Source organism: Malaya genurostris, chromosome 2, assembly GCF_030247185.1.
Source record: "Malaya genurostris strain Urasoe2022 chromosome 2, Malgen_1.1, whole genome shotgun sequence".
Classification (NCBI taxonomy): Eukaryota; Metazoa; Arthropoda; class Insecta; order Diptera; family Culicidae; genus Malaya; species Malaya genurostris.
Window position 1 is genome coordinate 239,269,819 of NC_080571.1, and position 19,225 is coordinate 239,289,043.

At 37.4% G+C, this 19,225-nt stretch overlaps 1 protein-coding gene across 4 annotated transcripts; it reads right to left on the minus strand.

Annotated features, from left to right (window-relative positions):
- Positions 1–475: 475 nt before the first annotated feature.
- Positions 476–18,942, minus strand: LOC131428286 (oocyte zinc finger protein XlCOF26-like). Of its 4 annotated transcripts, none has more exons than XM_058592114.1 (5): positions 18,820–18,942; positions 12,346–12,467; positions 11,820–12,291; positions 11,537–11,759; positions 476–966 (listed from the first exon to the last, which is right to left on the minus strand). In XM_058592114.1, the coding sequence occupies exons 2-5, from the start codon at positions 12,445–12,447 to the stop codon at positions 678–680; spliced, it is 1,086 nt and encodes a 361-aa protein (XP_058448097.1). In that variant the 5' UTR covers positions 12,448–12,467; positions 18,820–18,942; the 3' UTR covers positions 476–677. The 4 variants fall into 4 exon arrangements, with proteins under 4 accessions (XP_058448097.1, XP_058448095.1, XP_058448096.1 ...); XM_058592112.1 differs by lacking the exon at positions 18,820–18,942 and adding an exon at positions 18,492–18,530; XM_058592113.1 differs by lacking the exon at positions 18,820–18,942 and adding an exon at positions 17,994–18,525.
- Between the last annotated feature and the right edge of the window lie 283 nt (positions 18,943–19,225).

Sequence of the window (19,225 nt, forward strand, 5' to 3'; positions counted from 1 at the left end):
GACTTCTGAATTGATTGAGTTTTGAGATCTCAAAAAGTATATGTGTGTGTCTCTGTCTGTGTGTATGTTCTTGGTGATTGTTGAACCGAGATTTGCAAACCTAAATTATTATGAAAGATCCTATGGTCCCGCTATTGAAATTTCGGTTTCGGAAGTACAGGGCCGGAACGAAGATATTGTATCAGATTTTGTCACAATTCGTTGATTGATGTGAATGCCGTGATGACTACTAATGAGATAGCTTTTACTACAATATCATAAGTTTACATTGAAGCTCAAAAAGTTCGGAAACAATAGAACCCATTAAACAAATTTAATAGCGTACACTGGATTCCAACGGAAAATGTGGGGAATGTTGATTGCCTAACTAATATCTGTTTATGTGTGTGCCAAATTAGTCGTTGATATGATATTTCTATGAAACTATTAGGAAATTTCGGTACAACGAATTGAAGTTTTTGCTAGACATCGTGAATAATTTTTCTCCATTTGTTTATTGTCAATATAAGCTAACATTTTAACCAAATTCAGCTTAGTGGGAAATTTTCAAATGGATCTAAAACGAAAACAGACACGATGCCAATCAAATGGGCATGTTATTCCGCGTACATCTCATTGGTACATTGCTCGAAATCAAGCAGTGGAATTTACAAACATTCACAATAATCTACACTAACTCACTGTTCGCAAATTGCTTCCATGCCATGTTGCTCCTTTTCGCTGATGGTCGTTGGAATATCCGGCAGTATTTGGTCGAATCCAGGATGTTTCCGTTTGATGTGATTTACCAGCAGTCTTCGATTGCTGTAGTCTGCGCTACATTTGGGACAAATGTAAGGTCGCTCCTTGGTGTGCGTCAAATGGTGTGTGTCACGGGACGATTCTTTGACGAAAGTTAGTGTACAGTAAGAACATTTAAATTTGCGCTCTTCGTTGTGTGTCCGCATGTGGCGATTCAGGCCGTGACTGCGAATATATTAAGATGGATTATTTTCTTCGTTCGATATATAAACTGCGACACATTAATCGCAGCAAACAATGTGGTCCTGTATATAGACTGATGTAGTTTCTTTAAACGATATCTTAAAAATAATCATTAAGAATTGGAAACATTAAAATAATCATTTAAGATGGGAAATGTTATGACAATTTTTTTCTGATTTCCAAACTAAACGTGTTTCGGTTTTGTCTCAATAACTGCAATATCAGGAAATTGTGTTGAAAAGAAATACAAGAAAATGGAATTAATTAGGCACACACACGTCGGCAACTCACGTGACCTATATCTCTAAAAAATTTAAGAATGCCGTTTCTTCTGTGGTGGAAGTTCGCCAGTGATTCCGTTATTGCAGAAGTGTGCTACAGAAGTATGAAAAAAAAAAAACGTCGCGCTTCAGGCTTTGGTGAGGTGACTGAACTGAAAAATATTTGAGTCAATCAAGAACAACATAGATACGGAATATTGTAAGAAGATCATCTGTAACACGCGAACTGATTACAGATCCTATCGAGCTTTTCAGTTAGCGAAAACGGTGATGAAGCAGAATCGGGGGCACACGCCCCGGGCGCAACGTTTTCAGGGAGGCGGCAAACCAATCCTCGGGACCTTTTTTTTGCTCGTTCAAGTCATCTTTCCATTCAGTAAAAACCATTCAAGCGAAGAGGTTGTGTTTCGATTGTACTGGCTCGTGAGTTAACGGCTGCTACCGAGACAATTCTAAGCTTCAGGTAGTTAAACTGCCCATAGCAAACGCAATATTCGGGGCGTTTCCCGACTGGAAAGCTAGCAACGAAGGCCATCCCGTTCATACGCACAGAGGTGTAGAGACACAGAGGTGCGAGAGCATAGAAGTGACGAGTCACAGAGGTGCCATCGCATAAAGGTGCGAAGACGAAGGGGTGCAAAGGCACAGAGGTGCTAAAGCAACCCAGTGCTGATCTACCAGGTACCAGAATTTGTACGCTGCGTAGGATCAAAAGAGACGGCATATATCGCGAGGTGCTACACTGCAAGCATCGCATTTGATCGCCACCAAGAGCAAAAGCACTGTACCTGGGGTCAGGTACAGCAAGTGCAGTGGTGTTCACAACGACGGCAGAGCAACTGAGATAGCAGTAAACGACAGAAGACTGCCAATTGGAAACAGCAAAAGACTGCCAATTGGAAATCGTTGGAAGAGCTTCACGTCGTTCTTCACGATAAAGGAACAGAGACATCAGCTACAAGGTAGATTTAATTTAATTTATTTTTTATTTCTTATATCTGAAATTTTACTAAACATAAGTTTTTATTTTGGTATTATTAATTTACAAAAAAAATTTAATGTAATGGATGATCTCATGGAAGATCATCCGAATCCGATTCCGGATACTAGTAAAAGTTTAAATACTCCGAGGGCTAAACATTATCCACAGGGTACCACTGGGCCATGGATAGTCTATCTTCGAAAAAAAGAAAAGATTTTAAACTTGATGCAAATTACAAAGGATTTGACATCACATTTCTCTGAAGTTAAAGAAATCTGTAAGGTTAATAGAGATAAAATTCGAGTTGTAGTTAACGACTTGAAACAGGCAAACGATATTGTAACCTGTAAATTATTTGCTATTGAATATCGAGTTTACATTCCATCGAAGGAGGTAGAAATTGACGGTGTTGTGACTGAAGCAAGTCTGACAGCAGATGATTTACTTAATAATGGAGTTGGCCGTTTTAAAAACTCCATGCTTGAGGGAGTTAAGATACTCGAGTGCAAACAATTGTACTCAGCATCTATTGTCGATGGAAAAAAGTCTTATCGTCCCTCAGATTCGTTTCGCGTAACATTTGCCGGATCTGCATTGCCTAGCCATGTCTATATCGATAAAATTCGTCTTCCTGTTCGGCTTTTCGTACCGCATGTTATGAATTGCACGAACTGTAAAAAATTCGGACATACAGCTACTTACTGTAGTAATAAGTCCAAATGTATCAAATGTCAAGGGCCTCATAAGGATAATCTTTGCGATAAAGATGTTGAAAAATGTGTTTATTGTGGGGAAAGCCCTCATGATGATCTTTCAGTGTGCGCTGCATTTAAGCTGCGTAAAGACAAAATGAAGCTTTCTTTAAAAGCACGGTCTAAGCGCACATATGCAGAAATGCTCAAAACGGTCATACATGTCTCCCCTTTGGAAACCGAAAACGGTTTTTCAAATCTTGCGGAGCCAGAGGAATCTGACTCTGACGGAAATAGTGAAGATACCTCGTTTGTCACTCCTCAAGGGTCTGTTAAGAGGAGATTAACAAACCACAAAATACCAAAAAAGACACCTAAAATTATACCTTCAAAAAAAGATCCCCGTGTTAAAGCTAAAAAGCCAAATTTAAAACCAAAAACTGTGCCTCCTGGTTTGTCAAATTCACAAACCAATCCAGGAACTAGCTCAAGAAAAGACAATAATCCAGTGGGCTCCATTTCACATTCACCAACAGGATTACTGAAATTTTCGGAAATTGTAGAATGGATTTTCGCTGCATTCAATATTTCTGAACCTCTAAAGACCATCATAACAGCATTCCTTCCAATAGCTAGAACTTTTTTGAAACAGTTATCAGCTCAATGGCCAGCTCTTTCAGGTTTTGTATCATTTGATGGATAATTTATCATCCGCCGCAAATGATTCAATCACTGTCCTGCAGTGGAATTGTCGAAGCATCATGCCAAAACTTGATTCATTTAAAGTTTTGTTGCATAGTCAAAAATGTGATGTATTTGCTTTGTGCGAAACATGGCTTACATCAAACATAGCCTTAAATTTTAATGACTTTAACATTATACGTCTCGACAGAGACTCCCCGTATGGTGGAGTGCTTTTAGGAATTAAGAAATGTTATTCCTTTTATAGATTAAACATTCCTTCGACTTCTAGTATAGAAGTTGTTGCTTGTCAAATAAACATTAAAGGAAAGGACATTTGCATTGCTTCGGTATATATTCCTCCAAGAGCTCAAGTTGGACAACGACAGCTTAATGAAATTGTCGAAGCCCTTCCTGCTCCACGTTTGATTTTAGGAGATTTCAATTCGCACGGAATGATGTGGGGTTCCGTTTACAATGATAGCAGATCATCTCTAATATATAATATTTGCGACAATTTTAGCATGACGGTACTAAATATGGGTAGCATGACACGGATCCCAAGACCTCCTGCACGTCCAAGTGCATTAGATTTATCTCTTTGTTCGACTTCAATTCGACTAGATTGCACCTGGAAAGTATTTCCTGATTTACATGGTAGCGATCATTTACCAATCATCATCTCAATTAGCAGTAACAAAGGCATTGCTAATTCAGTTAATATTCCATATGATTTGACAAAAAATATTGACTGGATTAAATACCAAAGTAATATTTCAAGTGTCTTAACTTCAATGGAAGAGCTTCCCCCACTTGAAGAATATGACTTCCTCGTTTGTTCGATTCTGGAGGCCGCAGAACAAGCCCAAACCAAACGATTTCTTGGTCCATCGTCTAACAGAAGACCTCCAAATCCTTGGTGGGACAAAGAGTGCTCAGATGCTAAACACGCGAAACAAAATGCTTTCAAGACGTTTTTAAAACGAGGAGGAGGAACTCCTCAGAATTTTGAAAAATTCTTGGTTTTAGAAACCAAGTACAAGAACATACTTCGGGTTAAGAAATGCAGCTATTGGAGACATTTTGTGGAAGGTTTGTCAAGAGAAACCTCAATGAGCACTCTTTGGAATACGGCCAGACGAATGAGGAATCGTAACGTAGGAAATGAGAGTGAGGAGTACTCGAATCGATGGATATTTGATTTTGCGAGGAAAGTTTGTCCAGATTCCGTTCCTACGCATAGCATTGTTAGGGAGTCTTCTTCAAATGATGATTCCATTGATAGCCCCTTTTCAATGATGGAATTTTCCATAGCACTCATGTCTTGTAACAATAACGCTCCTGGATTGGACAGAATTAAATTCAACTTGGTGAAGAATCTGCCCGACCTCGCAAAAAGACGTTTGTTGGAATTGTTCAACAAGTTTCTTGAGCAAAATATTGTTCCACCTGACTGGAGACAAGTGAAAGTTATCGCCATTCAAAAGCCGGGGAAACCAGCTTCCAATCACAACTCATATAGACCCATTGCGATGTTGTCCTGCATCAGAAAATTGTTCGAAAAAATTATTCTACGACGTCTCGACACTTGGGTCGAGACGAACGGTTTGTTGTCAGATACTCAGTTTGGCTTCCGTAGAAATAAAGGGACGAATGATTGCCTTGCATTACTTTCGTCTGACATCCAAATTGCCTTCGCTCAAAAGCAACAAATGGCATCTGTATTTTTAGACATTAAAGGAGCATTTGATTCAGTTTCCATTGATGTTCTTTCAGACAAGCTCCACCAACATGGACTCCCAGCGGTTATAAATAATTATTTGCACAACCTTTTGTCAGAGAAACGCATGCATTTTTCACATGGCGATTTGGCAACAATCAGAATTAGCTACATGGGTCTCCCGCAAGGCTCATGCCTCAGTCCGCTCCTCTATAATTTTTACGTGAATGACATTGACAGCTGTCTAGTAACCCCATGTACACTAAGACAATTGGCAGATGATGGCGTGGTTTCAGTTACTGGATCCAAAGCTATTGATCTGCAAAAACCATTGCAAGATACCTTAGATAAATTGTCCGTTTGGGCTGTTCATCTTGGTATCGAATTCTCTGCGGAGAAAACAGAGCTGGTCGTCTTTTCAAAAAAGCATGATCCCGCGCAACTTCAGCTTCATATGATGGGAAGAATAATCGAACAGGTTTTGACTTTCAAATACCTCGGGGTGTGGTTTGATTCCAAATGCACGTGGGGAGGACACATTAGGTATCTGATAACGAAATGCCAACAAAGAGTAAATTTTCTTCGAACAATAACAGGGTCTTGGTGGGGTGCTCATCCGCAAGATCTAATAAAATTGTATCAGACAACGATACTTTCAGTGATGGAATATGGATGCGTTTGTTTTCGTTCCGCTGCAAATTCTCATATTATCAAACTTGAGCGAATTCAGTACCGTTGTTTGCGAATTGCTTTAGGCTGCATGCATTCGACACATACAATGAGTCTTGAAGTTCTGGCGGGAGTTCTTCCATTAAAAGATCGATTTTGGGAGCTTTCATCACGCCTGCTAATAAGATGTGATGTGCTGAATCCCATGGTAATTAATAATTTCGAACGACTAGTCGAGCTTCGATCTCAAACAAAATTCATGACAGTATATTTTAACCATATGTCACAGGAAATCAACCCTTCAAGATATATTCCTATCCGTGTCAGCCTCCTAAATGTACCTGACTCAACTTTATTTTTCGACACATCCATGCAGCGCGAAGTGCGTGGAATCCCGGACCACCTACGCTCTATGGAAATCCCAAAAATATTTTCAAGTAAGTTCAGGCATATTAACTCTGAGAAAATGTTTTACACGGACGGATCGCGAATGGAAGAAGCGACAGGGTTTGGTATGTTCAACAATAATGTTTCGGCCTCATTCAAGCTTCAAGAACCTGCATCTGTTTATATAGCAGAGTTAGCAGCAGTTCATTATAGCTTGAATGTAATCGTCACATTATCTCCAAACCATTATTTCCTCTTCACAGATAGTCTGAGTGCAATTGAAGCCATTCGCTCAAACGCTGCTGGCAAAAATGAACCGTTTTTCTTGGGTAAAATAAAACAGTGTCTGAACGACATATTGAATAATAATTATCTAATCACAATAGTTTGGGTTCCGGCTCATTGCTCCATTCCAGGCAATGAAAGAGCCGATATTTTAGCCAAACGTGGTGCTATTGAGGGTGAAATTTATGAGAGACCGATTGCTTTCAACGAATTCTATAGCGCGTCTCGCCAAAGAACACTTGCCAGCTGGCAAGCTTCTTGGGATAAAGATGATCTGGGTCGGTGGATGCACTCAATTATTCCTAAAATATCGACAAAGGCATGGTTCAGGGGACTGGATGTGAGTAGAGATTTCATTCGTGTGATGTCCAGACTCATGTCCAATCACTACACGTTAGATGCACATCTCCTTCGAATTGGACTTTCCGAGACTAATCATTGTGCTTGCGGCGAAGGTTACCGCGATATTGACCATGTTGTTTGGACATGCGTGGAGTTTCGTGATGTCAGATCTCAACTAATAAATTCCTTGCGTACCCAAGGTAGACTATCCAATGTCCCAGTTTGCGACATTCTTGCTTGTCGTGACCTTCCATACATGAAACTTCTTTATCATTTCATTAAATCCATTGGAGTTCCAATTTAAATTTTATTTTATGTTAAACTGTTTTCTCTTCCATGAGTTCAACCAATAGCCAACTATAGGATATTGAATATAAGTGGTGAACTGATACAAACAATCCTGAAATAGTTATAAGATCATGTACAAAATAAATGTATTTTATTTAATGTAATTAAAATAGCAACTCGCTTGATAAAAACAGTGTTTAGATTAACTAATGAGTACCAACATACTAATATGATATTCGAAATGTATTAGGTTTAAACTACTATGTATTGTGGATGCCACGGCGAAGAAAAACTTATGTATATTGCCTATGAAATAAACGTATTTATGAAAAAAAAAAAGTCATCTTTCCGAAGATGGAGTTGAGCTTTTTTTTTGCTCACTAAACCAACGATTTGGGCGTCAAATCTTATTTCGCTCCGGGCGCCAAACTTTCTCGGTACGTCACTGCAATGGAATGCCAAATATTGGTACAGTATTCCTATGTCCAACTAGAAATTTTTCTAGTACAAATATCATCACGCGGGGAAACTCGCATCATTTAATCTGGTCGCATCATAGGTCAAATTCCGCAAAAGGAATGTAATATCAAGACTACTAGATCCGAACGAGATACCTGGAACCGAATTCTTCTCGGTCCAGATAAAGTGTTGCAAAATCATCGTTCAGATTTCACTCAAAATTTGGAAATTTTAAAATATAAAACACGTGTGTGGAGTTGGTAGAGCTCTACCTAAGTAGCATGTTCAGTTGATGTCCTGTATTTTTATACTGATTTTTCTGTGTTGTGCAACATATCTTTTTAGTTCTTCCGGTGTTACGCATAACAACCATGTAACTCTGACAAATTTCGTATGAACGACAATCAGTGATATTCGCTAGAGAGAAATTGAATGTGCAACTGCATAAGTTACGTTCAAGTATATACATTTTACGAATGTTCACATAAACTTGGATAATCAATTGTGAAACTAACTAAAATAATAATTAAGAAAAAAAGTTACGTTTATAGATATATGACTGTATAAAGACTCAAATGTGAACTTGTTTAAAATAATACTCATGTAGTTGCGTCTGCTTTATTAAAAACGAGTTTGAAACTGATACAAAAACTTATGCATCGATCCCATTACAAACGCAATAATAAAATCAGCAATAAAAAAAACACTTGTGAAACTCGTGGAAGCTACTACGTAATGTAAACGAGAATTGAATTGATGTTTACAAAAAAACATACCAAACATAATTTCTTATGAATAAGTTTCGCATTTGATTTTCAATAAGGAGTGTATCGAAAATATACTATCCACATACATTTGTGTTATACGCATGTATTTGTGATGGTTTTTTATGCTCAGATCACAGCATGCTGTGCGTTTGGCTGTCAGCTTTCGTTTGTTTACTTGTTTGTGCGGTTGAAATTCTGCGTTTTCAAAATGTCGCGTATTGAAATGGAATTGTAAATTGAGGTTCTGGACACATGGCTAAGTGAGAAGGGTATTACCAAATACAAATTATAATACGGAATGCTTCGGCAAATTTTCAAAGACACATTTTGCATCGTGCGGTACACAGTCATAATACACTGTCAGAGTGACAATGTACTTTAACGAATTTTCTATAAAAACAAGCAACGCTGAAGGGTAAGAACAAGTTCACCATAGTTACTGTTTATTATAGTGAAAAATAAATAAACAAACAGTTTTTATCTGATAGTCCAGATTACCAGCGAAATGTAAGTTAAACAATCTAACTATCGGATTGTATTGATATTTGTAGATTCGTGGGTCTTTGCGTTCATTTTCCATCTTTTATGCTAGTGTCGGCGATATTTAGACTGATTGTTGCAGTTTAATAAAGCAACGATAAACATAAACAAACAAGTTTGCTTTGCACCGTAGCAACTAGCATAAAGCGTTGCTCTTGATACGCTAGATCATTCCGCCTCTTGATACGCTGGATCATTCCGACACTCGTTCCTGCTTTTTTGGCCAAATCACGTATTGAATTTGATTTGTTTTTCATGATTAGAGATACCACTTTCTGGTCCAGTTTCGGGTTGGAAGAACCGGGTTTTCTGCCTCATCCTGGTAGCTCATCCAAAGAATAGTGTTCCCCAAACACTGGTTTTAACATTGGGATGATGAATTTCAAACCGTTTCGCCAGTCTCGAAACAAAGTGTAGAACAGAAGAAGCGAGCAGCAACAAGGGCCCGGAAATTGTATTCGCGTCTTTTGCAGTGTCCGGATGCATGCGTTTTGATGGACGATGAGATTTATGTAAAGGAGAACTCAAAAACCCTTCCAGGTCCACAATACTTTACTGTCGTCGTTGGGGAGGATGTGAGCGATGCGGACTGATAGCTGTCAAACGATGTTCATCCAGTTCATTTTGTGAGGTTGTGTCGTTTTCATGTGAGACCTGATGGGTGAGATTATCTGTGAGTGAAGTGAAAGAGGAAGTGTATGCAAGAACGGTAATAAAGGCCACTGTTTCAGCTCAGGACTAAGTAAGATGAAATTAGAAGTATTTGCTTCAAGTTTTCGCGTCGCTATAACAACAGTATTGAACAATTTTCGAACTACTTTTTCTGCGGTAGTGCTTCACAAATCAGAATCAAAGATATTGTATTCGATTTGATCATAATGCATTAATTGAAAGTCGAGTAATCACTAAAATAACATGGTGACTCTATGATGTTATTTTAGTGATTACTCGACTGAGATGATTATTGGTACATTAACCCTAGTCAGAATCTATTAGAATAGAAACATTAGCTCAATGTTACGAAGTTTGCTTGTGGAGTACATGTATGTATGTATGTGTGTGAGAATGTTTGCGTGCATATGTAAATGTATATGTATGTGTAAATTGCATGTGTAAACAATTACTAACCCAACATTTCTATTCCATATGAAATTTATTCACACTGAGAGAACTGGAAAATCGAACTAAGAAAAGCTCTTAAACTTGGAAAAGAAGGAAGAAGAAGAAAGAAGAAAAGAAGAATAATTATGCAGAATACCAGAAATATAAAAAAGAAACGAATAAATAAAGCAAGAGTATAGATAAATATGCAAAATACATCAAGTACCCAACAGGTAAACCCATTTTAAAGATTATTATTATTGTCATTACTATTACCATTATTACGTTATTACATTACTATTACACTACATTCCATACAGACCATTACAAGAACCACATACCACAATTTGCGTTATCACAAAACCAGATCTACGACCATTGTCATTACAAAAACAACAACTAAACTATAAAACACAACCACACATTATAAAGACAATTTTATACAATCTATTTGAATCAGCACAAAAAAAACAGCGACCAAGTGGGCTCCATAGCTTAGGAACGTCTGTGTGTTGATTTAAAATAAAAGCCCATAGAAGCAAATCTTATCAAGGGTCCAGTGTAGAACCGAAGCAAGGCACTGCTGCCACTGTGACCACTTACAAAAAAAATTCGGTTTATAAATTTTTACCTTGCGAAGATCATCGTTGCATAATTACTACCGTTTTATATGACGATGTAAACATTTTGGCAGAACTACTATAACTGCTAGTGCAACGTGGACAAATTGGTGATTTGCTGTACAATTGTTTTTTGACGTACTTAAAGTTGTTCTACAGTGATTTTTTTAGTATTGTGAAACTTTGATAAGTTACACAACCAATTTTAATATGTTTGAAAATCTTTCTGAACATATAAAACATGAATAATAATTCTAAAACAATTGTAAAATATCTTGAAATTTCGATAAGTTACATTTGCTACTTGGGATAGTATTGCCAATTCTCGTGTTGATATTTATCTGGCAAAAATTCTAGGGAGAGGTTGTATCTATTGACGGATTGCAGATAACTATCGTTGAAACCGCAAGAAACATCCATTGGGAGTTGGGTTCGGAAAACAGATAATGGTTCGAGGGAACCAGTTTGGACGAATAAGGTGAATGGGGTTGCAATCTGAGTCCTGAATCGATAATTTCAGCCGTAGTTGTGATGTTCATGTCGACCGGCGCGGAAACATATTTTTTCTTGCTTCACTTTTCCGAGGTAGCTCTCGAAAAGTGTGCCATGACAAAACATTATTCTTTACACGGAAATAGATTTGAAAAATAATGACTCTTACAATATAATTATAAATTCTATAGAAGAAGTTACTTTCAGTGTCTGTACTGAATACACAAGATTCATGTCTCAACTTACGTAGTCCTGAACTGTTTTCCACAACTTTGGCACGTTTTGTCTCGCTCTTGATGGGATGCAAATCTGTGATGATACAGTGCCAAATGCGAGTTGAAAATCTTCTCACATTTTTCGCATGAAAAGCTTCCGCCCGAGTGCTTGTAGCCAATATGACGCTTTAACTTGTGCTTACAATGAAATGATGACTTGCATCCGTCTCTTGGACAAGTGTAAGGTTTTACTCCTGGCAATTAAACGAACAATTATGTGACACCTTTTAACATGTAATTGCCCCCCTACTTACCATTATGCATGTTTATATGGCCTGGTATCAACGTTTTGTGCACTATTTTACCGCAGATCTCACATGTTATCAGTGCCCCAATGTATTCATTTTTGTAACATCGTTTGGGTTTTTTCTTTTTCTCGGATTTGAGTGAGTCTGTTGAATCCGTACACGATTCCGTATCCTTCGTGTTATCATTTATTATTACATTGTTATTTTCAATGTCCTTCAACAGATTATCGGTATTTATGTCATCAAACAAGTTTTCATCGATGTACTCCACATCAGAGTACCGAATGTCGCCGTCAAACAGCTCAAGCAGAGAGTCAGCATCCGTTTCCAAATCTTCATCTCGCCTGCTTTTCTTAATCTCTTTCAAAAGCATTCCTTGTATGTCATGGCAGTTTTCTTTAAACTCGGAAAAATCTTTGATTGTGTGATAACAGTCGTCGCAAATTTCGATCGGTAGCAGGTCATTGGCCATGTCCAACTAAAAAGAAACGGTTCGACCTCATAGAACTATTTAGTTGAAGTAAACATATACCTTTATCTGGATGCAATCTTCCACCATTGAGAGGATTGTTTTATCAGCCAAAGATTGACTCAAATTGCTAACCTCCATACATAATCTACAGATTGGATCCATTTCGATAAGATACAGATGAACTAAAAACATAAAAAGGAATATAGTTACATTTCTATTTATTAGTTTTTATTTTTTTCTGATCCGTCTTTTTTAATGCTTAGATTATCAATGAGAATCAATATCGGATTGATTCAACCCATTTCGAAAAACACGGATAAATACTTCAAGCACAAAATTTTCACCTCGACAAAAAAATAGTGACCGAGAAATAATGTTATTTTGCAATATCAACATTTTAACTAGAATTTGAATGACAATGTATCCCGACAAATCGTACAAATATTCATGAGTAAATTCTTGGGAATGAATGATCCATATGGGAACATATTTTCTAAAAAATGAAAAAAAAATTTAACCAAATGAAGTTACTTATTGCAGCTTGAATGTATATAATCATTATGTTATCCATAGCAAATCGCTAAAAACCGAAACGAAGATGTATATTTTGTACAAAGTATTTCTGTTTATAGAGTTTGTTAAGTAAGAAGGTATCCAGCATTATTTTGAAATAGTTTATTTAATAATCGTTCTGAAATACATTTTCCGGTAACGCGCATTTAATTTAACAGTGTGTCTAATCACCACCAGCATCAATTATTGCTTAGCAACTCCAAGGCATACTTTCCACTACATTTTCGGCGTATTAAAAATGAGTTGAATTTGCCGGGAGAGTTGCGTCAAAGCGTAAACAACGGAGCTTTTGCTTGATGTAGTCCCAGACGTTTTTGATAAGATTTGCAACATACGATTGCGAAAACCAATCGAATGTCACAATGTATTTTTCCCGTTCCCATTCAGTACAGAGCCGGCTCCGGTGTTTGGGATCTTCTTTCCAGATCTCAATTCCCGAATGCTTTTTATTTCAATTTTGCTCGATATTATTTCCTAACGAATCATAATTTGGAAGGTCATCGACGGTTTTTGACTCTTTAAATCGATGAACCCACGATTGATAAGCTATACTGGTCCTCGGTCCCATGGCCTTTCTGTATTCTCGGGTTGAAAAATTTGGTCGGGTTTCGGTTTTTTTTTCGGGTTCGAATTGGGTACGGGCAGACCCACTCAGCTTAGAGTGAAATCAACGCCATCGCACATCACATTCAACATATCATGTCAATTGTATGGGTGCGCAGTGCTGCTATTTTGACGCGCACGAATTCGACATTACTCTTCCCTACTTCTTTGTACTAGGTTCGATGCGGACTCGCCTGAGGGCTCCATGCTCGCAAAAAGGCTGTATGATTTGTTCGGGAAATGTGAGAGCTGGATATCTTGTTAATATGATGTCTTTGGTACGGGTAAAGTTTTTTAATTTTTTCTATCGGATACGGATCAGGTTCGGATTTGGAAGCAAAATCTTCCAGCAATTATCTCGGGTTCGGGTTGGGCACTGGTAAAAGTTAATTTTCGATCGGGTACGGGTCGGGTTCCGGTTTGAAAAAATGCTTACCCGACTATCTCTAATGCACACCAATATTGCCATGGTGATGTCTGACACAAAGAGGCAACAATACACAGAAAGGAAACAATAAAAGTGATATGTTCCTTATTATGAATATGCCAAACTTAACAGACATTGTTCATGCTAGAACAAGTGTTACGCTTTTATCTAAGAAGAGAAGTTATCTATTAATCAAATCTTATCTCTTTTGCCTTAATTTTACCATATGATGACCGAATCATGTCCTATTTGCTACTTTTAGAAGCCGCAAACGGCTTAGACAACATCGTTTAAAATCCGCATGTAGCTCACCCCGGTGGTGCGATTGTCATCTGCATACAATTGGCTTGAAGCCGAAATTTTTGGTTCTTTTGGTTCTAGTTCGCTGTCAAATGTTGTGTTTAAGAAGTGTTCACATCTTTCTTCATGCGGTTGCACCAACATAAGGAAATGATTTCGATGGAATATAATTAAACTATAACAAACCACTTTTTTTTCTTATTCAAAAAAAGGTCAAATTACTTGTTTTGCAGAGAATACTAGACAAGAGTTATATTTATATTGGGTTTGAAGAAATTAACTCTTGACACCAGTGTGGTTTGATTGTATGGTATGAGCGTATCTTAAAATATTGTTGACAACAACGCCACCAAACCAAAATGCGTCGGTTTCAGAAACCAGCTTTCATAGCAGGGGGATGATGTAGCTCTATTTATCTTTTTGAATGCGTTGTACAATGCTTGATACTTTTTCGGACATTCGTTACTTTTATTCAGTTCCTAACTAATGCTCCACTTTTTTGTCAATCATCTTTCATACTCTACTAAGCGGATGCAACAAAAAATTATTTCCATTTTCAAGATTGTATATTGAGTGAGACTTTGAAATTTTTTTTTTATACATTTCATGATATATTCGTATGCATAACATCGACAAAGGTAGAAACAATTAGAGCAGCTTAAAAAAGTTAGTGTTAGGAGACCAAACATTTCCAGATCTCTTCTAGAAAATTGAAGTAATAATCGTTTGTAACGCTTCAGACATAAAAGACTATATATGAAAGCAGGGACTATACAAAACAAAATTCTCCAAAGTTTCATTTACGACGACATTACAAATTAGTAAGCAGTTTGTAAAATGACAAAATACCGATACGATACAGACGCAGGAACCGGGTGAATAACATTTCCTACCCAAGTGTCAAATTCTCTGGTAAACTTGCAGTAGAAGATACTCATATCTTTCGTTGCAAATTAATTACCGCAAAGGAATCTGTCGCATAGGTTACAAGCTATCCCTTCATCTTAATAGAAGGAAATCCATCATTTCGATGAAGACCTCGATTTTCTCCAACGTCACTAGTGTTCATTTGGGCACTATAGCCTGGTTCGTCTGGTATGGAAAGTGTGGAACCCGTTAACCACCCTCGGTCTGAGTATAGCGATTTGACGTTTTTAAAAATCTTTAACAACAAATATGATGGAATTGATGATGTCTGTTCATTTACTTTAAATTTGAAAGACTTCATTTAATACTGTTCTTGATCGATTGTGTCGAACGCGGTTTTAAAGCTATGGCATTTTCGGTTTTAACGGTGGCACTACACCGGTGTAGGGAAGAAAAGGATACCTTGATTACACCCAAATTGGAACGAATATAGTCTCTGCTACATTACACCGGTGCAGCGCTGAAACAAAAACGGCATTAACTAATAGGCGATTGTGCATAAGAATCTTACTTGAGAAGAGTAGGTTTCTCGCATGAATTGTCAACTGAAAGAAATCGCCGGTTACTGGAATTGAAACTCAAATTCAAGATTGAAATCAGACGAATTGTAACTGTGATCGGTGTCAAATTCAATCAATTTTCGAAATTTGTGCAGTGGTGAAACTGTTTCATAGTGTTAATATGAACGACAGATTGAAAAAAAAAATCGTATTAATGCTTAGTGTTTTGAAGTGCGATATACAAATATAGAATCATCCGAAAATGGAACTTTCAGAGTAGAAAATTTCCGCCCCTACTTTTATTAAATGTATTTATCATATTCCAAAAGCAGTGAGAAATATTCTCCATCAAATGGTACTCATTTTCAGATGACATTTTATTCTGCTATTGCATCAATAATGAATGTTTTAATCAATGTTTCTCGAATATCAAAAATGCAACGAACGCCAATGATCATCGTTCGCTTCCCTTCGCCTTTGTTCGATAATCGCTCTGATATTCGGACTTGTCCGTATATTCGGGTGCGAACGAAGCCGACGATGCTTCGTTGCTCGCATGAAGATCTATTCCTTGCAGTTGTTATTCGCATTGAACATACCCCCGAATGACTTACGCGAATATCGAAAGATTATTCATGAAGTGATCATCGTCAAAAGCTAATTCGCGATGATCGTTCGTGCTGTCTTTGAAACAAGCTAATTAAGACGTTTCCCCTGCATTAGTACCATAGTCTTATGTGTATGTGATGAACCATATCCCAGCACTCCCCCATTGCTGCTACCTCCCCGCATAGATATGATGAACTTATTAGATGAAGCATGCTTCGCGAAGAATGGAATCCGACGATCATCGGAGTAGCGCTATTCGAACCAATTCAAAGAGTAAAGTAATCGAACGAATTACAAACGAATGTATAAAAACGAACATGCACGATGTATACCAGCAGCAAAGAATGTATTAGTATATTCGGGTTCTCTACAATTATTGCTTATTCATTTTCACCCTTCTCTCTTTCGTGCAGTGAATAGTGCAACGTTGTTCGAGACGGGCATGTTCGAAGACAGGATATTTGCACCGAGGAAGGGTGAATGAATTAGTTACACGAAGAATTTGTGCAACATTGGTTTTATTTATAAGAATTATGTTAACAGCAAATTTAGCAGCTGGAAGTTGTACATGGGAGATCTATAATAGAACTGAAACTGGAACAAACCTATCTCCAGCAAACCTTTAGAGCAAATTCAGCAGCTAGAAGTTCTATATGGAAAATCTATAATAGAGCAGAAAATGAAACAAACGTATCCGCAGCAAGCCGTTCTAGTTTTATTTATTCGACCAGTTCTTCTGTCAAATTTAAAACTGGTCTATGATGCCGTTCTATTTTTTTTATATTTCAAACACAAGTAAAACACTGCTGAGGCTGCCAGTTTTTCTTGTTATAAAATTCAGATTTAAATTTTGTAACTGACATAAATTATGCATCTAGAACTAGAACACTACTGAATATGCCCTTATAGTTTTATTTATTCGAACAGTTCTACTGTCAAATTTAAAACTGTTATATTTTTTTTGGCATTACATTCCTTTTGTGGAATTTGGCCTTTCTGTTTCAACAGACTTCGCAGCGAATCTTAGTGTACAGAATCATTGCATGGCTAGTACTATGGCTCCTACTGACACGTAGAATCCTTCCAGCTCGAGGCTCGAACATACGACAAATGGCTTGTGAGACCAGCGTCCTATGCATTGAACCGCCAACCCGGGACTGTTATATGCTGTCGTTTATTTTTTTCTATTTTTGAAACACGAGTGAAACGTTGTTGGAGCTGCCAGGTTTTCTTGTTTTAATTTCCAGATTAAAATTTTAAAACTAACATAAATTAGGCATCTAGAACTGGAACACTCCTGAACATGCCATAATACTATTGAAATTGAATTAATGAATTTCAACGAAGAGGATTTTCTACGTTGTCAAGCTATCTGGAACTATCATTTCTCGCGTAAGTGTTTCATTATTCTACTTATGATTCGACTACTAATTCTTTTTGCAACTTAAGCTGTATATTTCAAAACAACATTCTTTTTTTAATAAACAGAACGAGGTGAACTGTTATAACTCCAACGGCATTAATGGAAGTCGCATTAACCACTTATATTAATCATATCATAAAATCATTCGTTAATTTTCTAGTCATTAAAAAAAATTGAGATTTGACAATAAAAACGTAGAACTATACTTTTCTTTACCTGCTTTTTTATTCTGATTGTATTAACGATACATATAACTCAAACTGACTAAGTGACATTCTATACATTCTATAACGAGGCGTAAAAATTTTCCACTGCAGATGAATGAACATGATACAGTATAACCTACCAAGAATGACCCCGCTAGACTGCTGCTGCTGAGTAATGTTGTTCTAATGTCCCTCGCAGGCGTTTCACTATTCACTGATTGATTGTGTCGTTGATTGATGAGTAGGGCAAGTAGATTTTTTCCTCATTAACGATTTTCCATGTTGAAAATAACTTTTAAACGTTTGATTGCAAAGACTGAAAACGAACTAGTTTGTGCTGATTTTTTCAATGCACTAGGCGGGTGATGGCAATCGAAAAAATGTTGCAACGTTTCAACACAACTGATTGAACATGTTTTATTTTAAACACACACACAACGTGTTTGATACTAACAAAAAAAGTGCTACGTACAATTTACTCCGTTATGCAGGACCAGTTTTCCTTACACAAATAAATGGTAGATGAAAATCGAATAATGATTTGGGAATCTGAACAAGTGACGAACTCCGTGCTAACGCTTGGTTTTGCCATATATATTCTATAACGATTCTAACATGAACTTTGATTGCGCACAAACCTCCCATAGCAGCTAAACCACGTGTTCACGCAACGAGACGCTTCCTTTTACTGGTAAGCAGCACGCAAGCCAGTCTAAGAAGCGCATACACTTTGCAAGGTGCAACTGCGACCGATGCACTTAAGGCGCGCTCTGCCGCCACCAGTCGTCCGTTTTGATATCTGGTGCTGGTCGTATGTCCAATATTCATTCAGTGCAGTAAGCATAGTAGCGTGGAAAACTTTCTCTCAGATGCAATTTTTGCCTATTTGACCAGATTCGAGTTTTGCACGGTGCGATACATACCGCATACTACTTATACTAACGAAACGCATGATATACGACTTACCTGTGGTTGATTCTTAAACGGCTTTTAACCGAGGAAATTGCATATTACCCTGTCGCATCAGAGGGTCCGAAGTTATAATAGCATATCATCATGCTTCTTTACACGTCCATCTATACTTCTCAACAAATCGAATCAACGCCTTATTTTCGGTACAGAAATTGTGAATTTCTTTATTTAATGTTAGTAAGACGATGGAAATCGGCAGTAGAAAGAAAATAATTCGCTTGGAAGGATTTTGTGATGATGAAACCTGTTTGGATGGCTTGTTCTCGTATGCCGTATCAACAAACGAACGAAAACGTGACTTGAGTCAGTGTACTGGAGTTTATCCGATTCATTCGTATTTATCATTTGTAATCGTTTTCAATAAAATTCAATGAAGCTTCAAGCAAATGATTCATTCAAC